The sequence below is a fragment of the Sciurus vulgaris genome (assembly GCF_902686455.1).
Source record: "Sciurus vulgaris genome assembly, chromosome: 4".
NCBI lineage: Eukaryota > Metazoa > Chordata > Mammalia > Rodentia > Sciuridae > Sciurus > Sciurus vulgaris.
In genome coordinates, this window is record NC_136464.1 from 25,671,731 (window position 1) to 25,685,333 (window position 13,603).

The window sequence follows — 13,603 nt, forward strand, 5'->3', positions numbered from 1 at the left end:
GGTGTTGGAGCATGTCAATCCCAGCACTTCAGGGCAGAGGGAGACTGAGTCCACCTCTGTGTGGGGAGAGGACAGCAGCTAGGTCCACTGAGGCCTTCTGGACGCAGGCAGGGCAAGCTGCCTGGGGCTGGTCGTCTGTGCCCGGCCCTTGGCGAGCCAGAGGGGCAGGAATGGAGCCGAACTTGAGGAAAAGTTGGCGGGGGGTGGGCTGGGCTCGCCAGCGCTGGCGCTGGGACTTTCTTCTTGGGTTTCAAGTAAACAGTCTGAGCCCTCCTCCCTCCCCTGCCTCCACCCCCAGCTCCTCATTCGACGGGTCTCATGTGTTTCTATTTAAGGGTTGCAAGTAAACCCCACTGATTGGCGGCCTCAAACCCTCTGGACTCCTCGCTGGGCCTGGGCTGTGGAGAAGTTCTCTCCCGCTCTCTCCCTCTCCCGCCTGAGGGGAGCAGGGCTGCCTTTTCTCTCTGGGTTTACAGGGCTTGGGGCAGAAGCAGGGCCTGCTCCTCCCTCTCTTTCTCTCTCCTGTGCTCCGGCCTCAGCCCTCATGGGCCGCCCACCCACCCGTGGGGCCCTCCACATACCCCTGCTGGTCCCAGCGTCTGGAGAGACCACTTGGGCCCCAGGCCTCTCCCCCAGCTACCCCATGCGGGGCTGTGACTAACCCTTCTCAGCTGAAGCCCTTTTCCTCAACTTCCTTGGCCTCCATCTCTGTCTATCTCTGTCTCTCTCCTCCCTTCTTCCTGCCCCTGTCCCCTGGCTCCCCATGTCCCCCGGTCCCCGCAGTGTAGCGGGCCGGTGTGGAGCCTTGCTATATGGCCTGTCCTTGGGGACCGGCGAGCTGCGAGCCCTGGCTGCGGGCTGCCCCTCGGAGCAGCACTGGCGACCGAGCAGCCTCCCGCGAGGCTGATGGACAGGGGGCGCCCCGGCCGGGGGGCCATGGCCGGCCGCTGGCTCACCGCGTGCTTTCTGCCCTCGCCAGGTGCCGACACCAACGCCGAGCCCATGATCCTGGAACAGTATGTGGTGGTGTCCAACTATAAGAAGCAGGAGAACTCAGAGCTGAGCCTCCAGGCCGGGGAGGTGGTGGATGTCATCGAGAAGAACGAGAGCGGTGAGTGCCCGGCCATCCGGCCGTGCTCTCGGGGTTCCAGCCTGGCTCCTGGGCCTGGCTGGTTTTTGTTCCCCTCCTCCTCCCCCCACCTCTACAGCTATACGTTATTTCCATCTGGCAGGGAGAGGCCAAGGAGTCTGAAGTTCCCCCTGTTGGTTTGGGCTGCAGGCCAGCAGCTTGCCTGGTGGTGGAAGAATGTCTCCCTGGCTCGGGGGTAATTAACCGGCTTGTGTGAGTGCAAGGCCAGGGTGGCAGCCATGGGCAATAACTGTTCAGCCCTGCTCAGGGACCCCATGCCATCGGAGGCCCCTGGGGAAGGTGGCTTCAGGCTCAGCAGTGCCCAGCAGCATCTTTCCCTGTTGGGACTGTGTTCCAAGCCAGTGGAAGGAGCAGAAGAACCCGGCCAGCTGGTTGGAAAAGCAGGCCATGACATCACTGCAGGGTCCAGAGTCCCTAAGGAAGAGCCAGCCCTGTGGGAGTTGGCTGGTGTCTGGTTAGTAAACTGACTGCCCCCTGTTGAGCTAGTGACTGGGGACCTGGGACGAGAGCCCTGAGGGAAGAAGCCAGGCCCTGCAGCACTCTGTCTGTGGAAGCTGACATAGGGGCCATGCCTACGGTGGCCTGGGGACTGCTGGTTCCAAGGTTCTTGCAAAGTGGCCCAGAGTCCCTTGGTGTCTTTGGTAGCAAAAGACATGGCAGATGGAAAAAGGAGATCCTGAGTGTGTCAGTTTTGAGTTGTGGGTCCAGGTGGCCCCTGCAAGGACGGGATGGGCCTTGGATCCAAACCCTTCCTCCCGGTAGAATCCCACAGCCTGCTGGGGGGCTTCGAACTGGTTCCTGGGCACCTTGTTTCAGTTTCATTTTGCATAGGGGAGGCCCCTGTGCACAGGAACTTCCCTGGACTGTATTTTGTGGACACTCCCAGAGGGGAGGGGCCTGTTCTTTCTTCCCTGTCCCTTTTGGGTCCCAAAAGGAAGGCAGACCAACTTTTTTTTTTCCTTTTGGTGCTGGGGAATGAACCCAGGGCCTCAGGCATGCTAGGCAAGTAGTCTACCACTGAGCTACAGCTACAGCCCCAGGAAGCCAGAGGACTGCTATGACTATGCTGTAGACAGAGTGACTGAGGCACAGAGACGGAGGGAAGGGAACTCTTCTGAGAGCCAAAGCAGAACTAGGATGATCCTGCGCTCCTGATTCCTGTGCCTCTGGGTGGCAATTAGCTGTAGAGAGGCTGGGGAAATCCCAGCAGGCCTCCTGGGGGAGGCAGGCACAGGCCCCTGCCTCAGGCAGCTTGAGAATGTGCTCTCTAAGAGCAGACCTCAAAGCCTGGGACCTTCACAGACTGTTCCTCTCTCAGAGAGGTCAGGCTCTGTCCTCATGCCTGGAGCCATGGCCAGGGTGAACACTGCCCACCTGGCTAAACCACATTTCTAGTATAAGGTTTTGACCCTTCACTTGGAGGGACCACCACACTTGTCCCTTCCTGAATGGCTTTGCCCTCAGCCTTTGTCGTACTGCCAACCCCACCATCTTGCTCCCTAAGGAAGCTTGCATTGCCACGGAGTCTGTCTCTGGAACCCAGTGGGAGGAGTCTCTGGTGGTGAAATGGGAGATTCCAGGAGAGTGGGTGTTCACTTGTTCAGGGGCTTACACCTTGGAGAGATAGGGTACAGAGAAGTGGTTCTCTGTACAAGGTCAGTTCTTCCTGGAAGTTCTCACCTCCCCTGCCCATCTCACCCACAGCTGTATAACCCTGCAGCAGCAGGAGGTGAGGAACTCCTGGGTCTTTGGGGTCAGCCACTGGCCAGGAAAGCAGAGAGGAAACTCCACATAAAAGGAAGTCTGTCCTACTTTAAGATGCCCAGAGGGCTTTGTGCCTTCTCCCTTCCCATCCCACCTCCAGGAGCCTAGGAATACTTGGGAATTCTACATGCAGGAAAGTGGGTGTCTGTGTTAGACTTGGAAATGGTGGAGAGACCTATTCCCTATTGCTGTTTGAGGGGCCCAGGCTCCCTGTCTCCCCATCACCACCTGTGACTGGAGCAGCCTGATCTGAGGAGCTCCTGTCCCTGGAAGCAGGATTCTACCTACCACCTGCTGGCTGGTTGGCCTCAGGCCCTTCTGATTCTCCAGGCCTCGGTTATCCCTCCTGTAAAATGGAGGAAACCTTGCAGCTTCTTGAAAGCAGGGACTGGAACAGATGACTTCCTTGAGCCCTCTCCTGGGGCTGAACTTGGCCCGGTAACTCAGTAGGGCCCTGGGTGTCAGGTGGAGAAAGCCTTGCTGTGCATGACTTTCCTGCTTTTCTGGAAGTTTTGTATCTCCTGGGTGGAGACAGCTGCTCAGCTGCAGATGTTTGCACAGAGAACTGGAGTGCTGCGGCCACCCATGCAAACCCACCCTCTCTGTCGCCATCAGAAGCCAGGAGGCCTGGAGTTTACAACCAGAGGAACTAAGTGGGTGGAGGGGAGAAAGGAAGAGGGCCAAACTGCAGATCCTGGGAGGTGGTTCCTCTGGTGGGGAAGCTGGAGCCTGATCGTGGGGAGGGGGAGGGGAGGCATGTTGTGCATCCTGGGAGCTGGCTTTGGAAGGAGTGGTGAGTGAGGCTTTTGAACTCTGAACAAAGACCCAATTGTGATGCCTTTGACCTGGGACATGGTGGGCACGTTGAGGCATTTACACTGGCCACGTTGGGAAAGCAGCCCAGTCAGCACCATCCCTACTCCCTGGGCCTCCCACTGGGTGCCAGGTCTCTGCCTGTGTGCCTTCTCACTTAGCTGGCAGTTCCTCAAATAAAGGGTCCATAGAGGCAACCTGCAACCTCTGGTTCTGCCTTGTCAGAGTCCTCTGGCTGGGACCTCAGCCAGGAAGTGCTGTGGAGGTGTGGGCACGCCAGCGCTCTGTGCTGTCGTCTGTCTCAGCACATGTGCCTGGAAGGTGATTCCGAGTTCTCAAACAATGAGCACTAGGTGCCAGGCCCTGCAGTTCACAGAATCATTCCACCAGAATCGTGGAACAACCCCATGTGGCCACAGGAGGCACTTTAACTGTTTTGTGGCTCAAGTAACAAAGAGGCTAAGTAATTTTCCCAAAGAGTCCAAGAGTTAGGATCTCTCCCCACTTCAGATCCCTGGGAGAGGCTGAGAATGGGCTGCGCCCAGGTGGCAAGCGGGCTCAAGTCGCATTGGTGATGCTGTGGTGGGAGACAGACAGGCTGATGAGCCAGTGCAGGACTCCCAGGACCATCCTTGCCAAAGGGTGTCTCTGAGGCCCTTCTGCCCGCATGGTGCTCAGAGGTAGTAGGAATTCATAATGCTAGTTGATTCTTTGAACTTGAAGGCAGGCAACTGCTGAAAAGATCTCAGGAGGAGGATGTATGCTCAGCACTAAAGGTAACCCATCCCGGGACATAGATAGTCGGAAGTCACAGGTTCCCAAGAGCAGGACCTGAGTAGTTTTAGGGAAAGTGTTTTTGATTAAACAGAGCCTGGGAGACCCTGTCAAGAAAGGACACTTTTTTTTTTTTTCCTCCATTCATCAACAGGGTCACATAGAGCAGAGAGATTGAACAGCTTTGTTAGCTCTATCACCCTGCAGGCAACAGCAGGGTATGCAGCAGGCATTGTCGCTGTGTGGAAACCCTTCTACCCTAGACTTGAGACGTCTCCTTTGTAGAGCATTCTTGTGCCTCAAAGACCACATTGGCTTCACCCTCCAGCAGACAGCCATCCTAACATCTGGCAGGGTGAAGGTGCCAGGGTCCTGGTTGCTCTGATCTGTGTTGAGCAAAACTGCTTCCAACTTTCCAGATTATTTCTTCCTTCTCTGGAATACAGGCCTGCACAGGAAGTGGGAAGATGAGTCAACAGAATTTTTCCTGCCTCAGCTTTCTTCCTCTTTGTTTATTTCCTGGCACTGGATGATATTCTGGGGCTTCATACACACTTCCTGGGAAGCAAGACATTTTGAGCTCCTCTGGTCCATCTACTTATTTTATGAGTAAGAAAACAACCTTGAAAATCTTTGGTTCCTCCAAAGTCAGCACTTTGGTCTCAGCTGAGTTGTGAGCAAAGGATAGAAATGTGCTATCTTGCTCAACAGATTATTGAAAGGATGCAGGGAAATCTCACTGAAATCAAGGATGAGAAGTAAGTCCCAGCCTCAGGAGGCTGGGACTGGGAACCAGAAAGTCTGTACAAGCCAAAAGAAGCTGCTCTTGTCTCTGTCTCTCTTGGTTTCCAAATGGATTGAAAGCAGAGCTGTGCTCTTCTAAATGCGGACCAGCCTTCTTCTCTTCAGATAGCAGCTGTTTACATGGTGTTGATTTGTTAGCATCAGACTCTCTGTGATAGCTACCAGTTACCAATGATTGCTTCTGGTTCTCTGAGCCCACAATTTTATGTTGGAGCTGGGCAGTGACATAAACCCATAGTCTCATGTACATGGGAGGCAGAGACAAGTGAATTACTGGAGCCCATGAGTTCAAGACCAGCTTGGGCAACATGGTAAGACCTCCGGTGAGACCCCCATCTCTGAAAAAGAAAAAAAAATTTTTTTGAAGCTTGTGTCTAATTGATTCCCAGTTGGCCAATGAATTGGCAGAACTCAGATCACATGTCCAACCCTGGTCCAGTCACCTGTGGTTAGGAGAAGCCTTTCAAAGCATAATCATGGCTACCTCTTCAGCAGGGGCTGTTGAGGGCAGGTTTTAAAGAAGAGAAATATCGGGAAGGAGGATGAGGTATCCAAAAACAGTGGTTTCTACCATTTACTTGTTTAGTAGCTGTGTATAGTGGAAACAGCAAAGAATCTGGAATTCAAATACCGGATTTAAGATGGAAAGATATGGGTTAGGGATATAGCTTGCCTAGTATGCACAAAACCCTGGGTTCGATCCCCATCACCTAAAAAAAAAATCTAAAATATCTAATGCTAACTATGTGATATATGTAAGAATTAATTTGTTTCCTCCTAGTAAAAAGGGACAGTGATAAGTACCACCTGAGTTTTCTATAAGAGTAAAATATAATGGATGTACAATTCATTAATTTGTTCATATAGTTCATAATTTTTGAATACTTCCTTTGTCCCAGGCCCTGTGCTAATTGGATATATACCCAAAAGGTTCTTGCCTTTATGGATCTTAAATACTAACTGATGTGGGCACTTAAGGGGTAAACCCTGTCATGAGGGTGAGATTGTTTTAGACTTTCTATTGCCTTAAGTGGACTCTTGGTATGTCCTCTGTGTCTTTTGCTTAGATTCTGTGGTTCCTAAAGAACCACTTCAGGGCTGGGGAGATAGCTCAGTTGGTACCTTGCAAGCACAGGGCCCTGGGTTCGATCCCCAGCTCCACCAAAAAAAAAAGAACCACTTCATTCCCAGTTCAAGCTTTCAAGCTACACTGTTCTTAGAAAATGGGTGTAAAGATAAGTATAGGCTGTTTCTAGAAAGGTAGGTTTATTGCAACTGCGTTGCAGGTAAGTGAGCTAGCATTCTTATCTCTGGAACACCCTTGAGGTAGTTTGATTCCCATGACCAGTCTCCATTTGGAGGTCCTAATGGCTTGCCATCAGACCTTATTCTCTGATAGCTGTTCTCTTCCTAATTACACCATATGTGTCCCTGCTGTGTCTCCCTAATCAGCAAGTCCCAGGTCCATTCTGGTCTGAAACCATCTCTGCTGTGCCACTTAGCCATGTCACAAAACTGGCTGGAGAGGAAAAGGTCTGGGGGTATAAACCCCAGAGCAGAAGTGGACATCCTCATTTGAGGCTTCAGTCCAGCTCTGTTCATCCAAGGATAGAGACTGTTTTGAGAATAAGACTGCAGGTTCGCCTAGCAATTAAGAACATGAACTTCAAGTTAGATAAGCCTGTTTTTGTTGTTGTTGTTGTTGTTGTTGTTTGATACTGGGGATTGCACCAAGGGTGCTTTATCACTGAGTGACATCCTCCAGCCCTTTTTATTTTTTATATTGAGACAAAGTCTCAGTAAGTTGCTGAGGCTGACCTCAAACTTGCTATCCTCCTGCTCAACCTCCTGAGTGGCTGCGGTTACAAGCATGCGCCCCCATACCCAGTGATAAGCCTGCTTTTAATCTTGACTTCATGACTCTGGGAAAGTTTCTTGGGTCCCCTAAGCACAGTTTCCTTGCCTGTAAAAGGGGAATAATTGCTCCCACAACTTTAGTGTTGGTATATGCTGATTCAAAAGGAATTCAGTGCTTAGGACCTGGGACACAGTAAGCACTCAATGTATGACAGCCCTGGTAAGGCCACTGGACTGGGGCAGTTCTGACAGTTTTCCCACCTGCCTGAGAACAGATTGCACCCAGTGGTTCTGAGGATGCTGTCAAACCTGCTGGGGACCAGAGCCACCACACTGGAGCTCAAGCCTCATAGAGGACCCAAGAACAGCCTCAGGGTATCAGGGGGCTTCATGCAGGGCTAAGAAAGGAGAAACTTATTGGTGACACCCTCATGCTTGCTGTCCCTCAGTGACTTTGTCACATGACATAGAAGAAGACTAGCATAGTGGAGAAGTCCACCAGAGGAGGAGGCCTTGGAGAATGAAAGGGTTCTAGTAGGTTAAGAGGGGCATACAGGACAGTGGGCCAGAGACAGCAAAGCAGGCATGTAGGTACCTGGGACAGAAGAAAATTGGCAGCTGGAAAGCTATGGGTAAATTAGCCACCAAAGCCTGTAAGCAGCGGAGCCACCCGAAGAGTAGTGTTGGGAGGAGGCCATCCTGGCTGTGGCAGCAGGGCACAGGGGCGATGTGGTGGCAACAGGAGACTCTAGAAACTGCTTTCTCCTTGGCCATATCTGCTGGGGCTGTTGTCAGAGGCAGCCAAGGGTTTGTCAGCACTGAGCACTGCCAGCCACCTGCCTGGAGCCAGCTGCCCGGTGACCTGGCCAGTCAGCAGGCAGGGGAAGCTCCGGCTGCTTGGCTTCCACCTGCTCCGTTGGGCAGGTGGGGCATCCAGGCACCCCATCCTGATGTTGACTCTGTGGACACGCCCCCTACCCAGACCTACCTTTGCACAGGTGCCCAGTACGCAGGCAGCACTAGAGACCTCCTAGTCACCCCAACACATGTGCGCACACTCCCTTTGTCTCCAGAACAAATGATAGGTCTCGTCCCCTACTGAAGTACAGGGAAAACATCTCCCCCCATTTCCTCTATTCTTACAAACACTTCAGCAGAGTGTAGTGCAGACACTTTCTGGGGAGTATAATTTGTCAGGACCTCAGGGAATCTGGGCTGAAAAGTTGCCCCTTCCTTGTCCTTTCTCCAGCATATCCTGCGGCCGCTTGATATTATACCCTTCGGCACTGGCGGTAGTTGGGGGCAACCCAGGGTAACCACCCGTGCCCCTATCAGCATCTTTTCAGATTCCATAGCCTCATCCTCTGGGTTCCCAGTGCTGAGCTAGAATCCTGGCCTCATAGTAGGGAACAAGAAGGGTGACCCAGTTAGCTCAGATGCCCGGCAGAGTTTGCAGGAGCCAGTGTCCCCTAGGGACACTCAAGCCAAGCCCTTGAGTCTCAGAAAATGGAGAGAAGTCTTTGGCTCATATAACCCCACAGCCATTTCCACCTCTATTTGAAATGTGCTATCTCAAACTATTATTTTGGTTTTGTTTAATTGTTTCAGCCCACAGTTCCCCTGTCAGCTGGACATTGCACAGTCTCATGCTAAAATTCATTTGCCTCCCCTAAGCTTTTATTGGAAGGAAGTGGCCCAGGAGCACCGCAGGAGATGAGGGAAAGCCAGAAACAGAGGAAGTCTGCCAGGGACTGGCAGTAAAGTGACCAGTCTGCACGTGGGGGTCTGAGACCAGTGTGCCATAGCAGAGTCCTCTCTCCTTTAAGGATCTGACCTGTCGGCATCACCATAGGCTGCCCTTGGGTTACCGTGTCCTGGAACCTAAGCACGTGGCCAGAAGCCTACATGTCTGTTCTCTCAGACTCCCACTAGGGGGGGCCACGTGGGGGAAAGCCTGCTCCTGCCGGCTAGTAGGAGGTTTTGGATTTTCTCAAGGTGCTCTTTTTCTGAATCACAATATTTTATGTTTTACAAGATATAGAATCATGCAGATTTTAAAACATCTTGGTAAGAAGCAGGGTGGAGATTGCCATTCTGTCTTTCCAAGGAGGAAATTGAAGCCCAGAGAGGTGAGGTGATTTGCCCCAGAGTTGCACAGTTGGGAAGGGAGGCAAGGGCTTCAAACACTGTGCTCTGTCCAGTGGTGGGAGACCCGAGTGCTTTCACTGGATTTTATTTCTTCATAAAGCCAAAGCCCTAAGAGCTTTGCAGCATGAGTTCCCCAGGCCTCTGAGAGCCAGAAAACAGGTCAGTCCTGCTAAAGCTCTCACTGGAGTAGGGAAAAGGCCAAGAGGCTGCAGGTCAGGGGGAATCTGAAGGAGAAGGAAAACACATTGACTCAGTTTCGAGCAAGAAAGTTTCACAAGTGTCCCACTTTTGGCTCACGGGGTCCTTGGGGAGGGTACCCGGCCTGCATGGGTGGGTGGGTCTGCTTATCAGGTCCCTGGCAGACAGAGCTGAGGGCATGAGGGTAGAAAGCGCTGTGCCTTGCCGGTGCTGGTCGGGGCTCCATCCCGTGCTGCCTTCCCCTTCATCCAACCAAACACACCCATCCTGGCCCCTTTCCCCAGCCCCAAGCCACCCAAAAATGACCTGCAGTCCAGCCCCTTTCCCTCCCCACACCTCAGGATTTAGACCTCAGTGAAATCCTATACCCAGGGACAGCTTCCATAGGATGCAGTTTGCTCAGTCAGTCAACAAACAGAACACCTACTGGGTGCCCTGGGGCACAGCAGTGTTTTCCCATTGCTGAAACTGACAGCTTTCTAGGGTTCTTCTCTACCTGCAGAGTAAAAACCCAGATGCAATAAGTCCTCTATGTCGCCTGCACTCCTACAGTGCACGAGGCAGAAACCTCCATGTTGCTACCACAGAAGGGTGGGGCTCCGAAGGACAGCGGCAGGTTTGCGAATGCTTGGGGTGTGTCTGGTCTGGCGGGAGGGAAGGCTTCTGGAGAAGGTGAGCCCTGAACTGGGTGCAGGCCCATGTGGCCGGCAGGGCCACAGAAGGCAGGAGCGATCTGGTCAAGGGATGGTTGCTGTCCACAAGAAGATGGTTCACCTGGCCCTGGAGGGGCCTCAGACGTCAAGTGCAGGGAACTTCTCCCCTGTCCCTCCCCACCATGAGAGAGATAGGGAGGCCTGGGAATGGGAAGTCATGTGCCCAAGGCCAGCATCACAGCCAGTTTGTGCCAGGGTCGGCTCTGGGTCCTTGGTGCTGTGGGGGCTGCTGAGGCCCCGAGAAGAGCTGCAGCACACGCCAGGGAGGGCAGCATGTACCACTGGGCCACTCTCCCTACTGAGCTGTGCTCCCCATGCTGGGCCCTGCAGCCTGCAGCTAAGCCTGGAGAACACTGACCCACTTCAACCCCACTTCTCAGGGCTGGGGTCAAGCTGGGGGAGAAGCAATGGTACCATCCAGGGAGGGAGCTGTCCCATGGCTGGCTGGGAGCCCCCCTCAGGCACAGGCTCTGCTTCCTCGGCCTTTTTTGTTCTCCCTTCCCCAGGAAGGGGGCGCGGTTGCTGTTGAGGTTGGCCGGGCGTCCAGTCCTGGTGTTTCTGGACGCTGTCTTGTCTGTTTTCTGTACTTCTAATCAGTGCTTGCACGAGGGCCCAGGTTTCTCTGGGTTCAGCGTGTTCCCCATCTTTTGACTGCAGCAGGATTTTAAGCTGCTGTGATAGGGGCTGTGAGGGTGGGTAGTGAGCAGGTGTGACAAGGACAGAGGGCCCGGGGTCCCTTTACCAGCACCTGCAGTGTTGACTACAGGTTTCTCTCTTGCCTAGCTCGACCAGATGACCTCCCTGTGTTCTGGCAGCTCTGGACACGCACTTCTTGCTCAAGGGGTTCAGTCAAGGGATCACACTTGGCAAGAGGCCAAGGGTGTCGCGTTAATGGGTGGAGTGGTTGGCATCCCATCGTGGAAGGAACCCAGGCTTTGCATAAGAGGATCTTGGTCAGTCTAGGCTCCAAGCTGAGCCACCAACCAGTCAGGAGACCTCAGGCAAGCCACTTTGCTCTCTGAGCACCAGCTGTCATCATCAGAGGACCAGAAGTGTGATGAGGAGTGACAGCAGTGGCCCTGGTTGCTTTCCAGAGACCAAGGTCCCCATCCCCCTGATTGTGCTCTTACCAAGCTGGGCCAGAAGCAGCCTCTTCATCTGCCTGGTCTGGAGCTCCTAAGAGTCCCTCTTGCCCCTGGGGCTCTGGAAACAAGCCAGTCAGCACAGAGGAGCAAGCAAGGGGAATTTGACCGTGTTGGGCAGCCTTCAGCCAGTCGCCCCAACTGCCAAATGGGTCAATGGCTGCAAATGTCCCTGGGTTTGTAATGATGATCGCAGGATGGTGGATTCCTGGACACCTTTGGTATGGGCTTTGTGAGGCCAAATGCTTTACAGATTAAATTTCCGGAGAAAGAACGGCTGAGCAATAGTCTCAAGCTTCTCTGAGCCACCTCTGTACTAATGCGGCGGAAAGGTGTTGGTGTGTGTGTGTGTGCCTGCATGTGTGCGTGGGTGTGGGTTTTTCCCTAATTAAAGGGGGGTGGTTTAGGCAAAGGAGGAAGGTGGTCAGTCTCTTCTCTCCTTCAGTTTGCTCATGCTTGTGTTTTCCAGGACAGTGCCAGGAACAGAATATGTTGAGTGTCGTGGAATTTCACGATGGGGGTTTTGGGTGGCCTTCCCTGCACTCTGCCCCCTTAAAATAATGTTTTGAAGGGTTTCCCTGGAGAACCGCTGAAAGCAGAGGGGCTGATGAATGTCTTTGGTCATGTCACATGAGGACAAGATTCTCCGAGTGAGGGAGGGTGTCTCTGTCATCAGCAATGCTGCAGGGATCCAGGGCTTCCCAGCCAGAAAGCCAGCAAAGGATCTAATCACAAACAGGCCAGCATCAGTTACAACCAGAAGTAGTACTTTAGACTTTTGGCTTTGATGGGGAGGAATGCAGTTTTCCCCAGCCCCTCCCCCATCCTCCTCAAGTTAAATGAGATCTGTGAAAGCCATACTCTGGGGCTCAGAGAGGGGTCGCAAAGGCCAGTGATGGAGGACTCCACTGACCCCCACTGGTATGGGGTTGGAATTCACCTGCCCTACTTGCTACCCCATTCTTCCTTGAGGTGAACTGGGGAATCCCATTTTCCTAGTCTCTCTCTCTCTCTCTCTCTCTCTCTTTTTTTTTTTTTTTTTTTTTTTTTTTTTTTTTTTTTTTTTTTTTTTTTTTGGTACTGGAGATTGAACCCAGGGGCACTCAACCACTGAGCCACATCCCCAGCCCTTTTTGTATTATATTTAGAGACAGGGTCTTGCTGAGTTGCTTAGGGCTTCACTGAGTTTCTGACGCTGACTTTGAATTTGTGATCCTCCTCCCTCAGCCTCCCAAGCCACTGGGATTACAGGTGTGTGCCTCCATCCCCCAACTTTCCCAGTCTTATCTTCCAGGGGCCTGTCCGCTCTGGCTTGCCCACCAGCCAAGTGTCCTGGTGTTTTCTGCATGTTTCTGTGCACTTTCACTGTATGGGAAAGCAGGTAGGGAAGAGGTCAGATGAGAATATTGGGGCTTCATCCCTTATGGCTCCAGTCCATCTCTAGGGGCTGCTGCTTCTCACCCTCTTCCCCTTCCTCACCCAGTGCCCAGGCAAGCCTCAGATCAGTTCTTCCCTGCTTGGACATCAATAACGCTGCTCCCTGGAGGCTTGGCTTTGTGTAGGGCTTGCTTCCCTGGCATCGAGGGGATAGCATGGACCTTGTTGACCTAGAGTGGAATTGTAGCTGGCTGTTCCTTAGAGGAGAGAAAAGAAGTTCACCTCATCATCCAGCTTTGCACTAGAAGAGTGAGCATCCAGGGACCGGCCTCACTGACCCCCTTATGAGTATTTACCCTCACCTTGTGCTGCACAGCCAGACACAGACTCATCTTGACTCTAAAGGGCCTTAACTTTCAATGGGGCCAGAGCGACTTGTCAATACTGATGTGGTAGCTGGAAGGAGGATTCTGGATCTCAGCTCTAAACTACCTTCTATGCCCCCATCTCTCAGACCTCATGGGGCCCTGGAGGAGAAGAAACTCCATTCTAGAAGTGACTCCCAGGTCGGGGGCTAGATGGAGTCTGAGCCAGGTTTGGGCAGGTACTTGATCCAGAGACCCGGGCATAGAGATTGGGGGATGGAGACATCCATGTTCTGGTCTAACAGACAGGTCAGAGCTGGGGAGCTGTGACCGATGACATAATGTGTGATGTTGCCCACTTCCTGTGGAATGAAGTTGTAGTGCGCCTGGCTGAGACCTGTGACTTCATGAAGGCATCTAGGACCTGCCACTGCCAAAACAGATTTAAAGGTGGGGAGTGCTCATGGCCCTCCCACTTTCCGTTATCAGACTCTTCCA

At 52.9% G+C, this 13,603-nt stretch overlaps 1 protein-coding gene across 4 annotated transcripts in view; it reads left to right on the top strand.

Moving 5' to 3' along the window:
* Positions 1 to 13,603, top strand: part of SH3PXD2A (SH3 and PX domains 2A) — a 224,506-nt gene that overhangs the window by 170,339 nt on the left and 40,564 nt on the right. For all 4 annotated transcript variants that reach the window (XM_079136318.1, XM_079136315.1, XM_079136316.1 and 1 more), the window contains one exon: positions 980 to 1,111. In XM_079136318.1, coding sequence (XP_078992444.1) covers positions 980 to 1,111 — 132 coding nt within the window. The remainder of the gene's footprint in view (positions 1 to 979; positions 1,112 to 13,603) is intronic.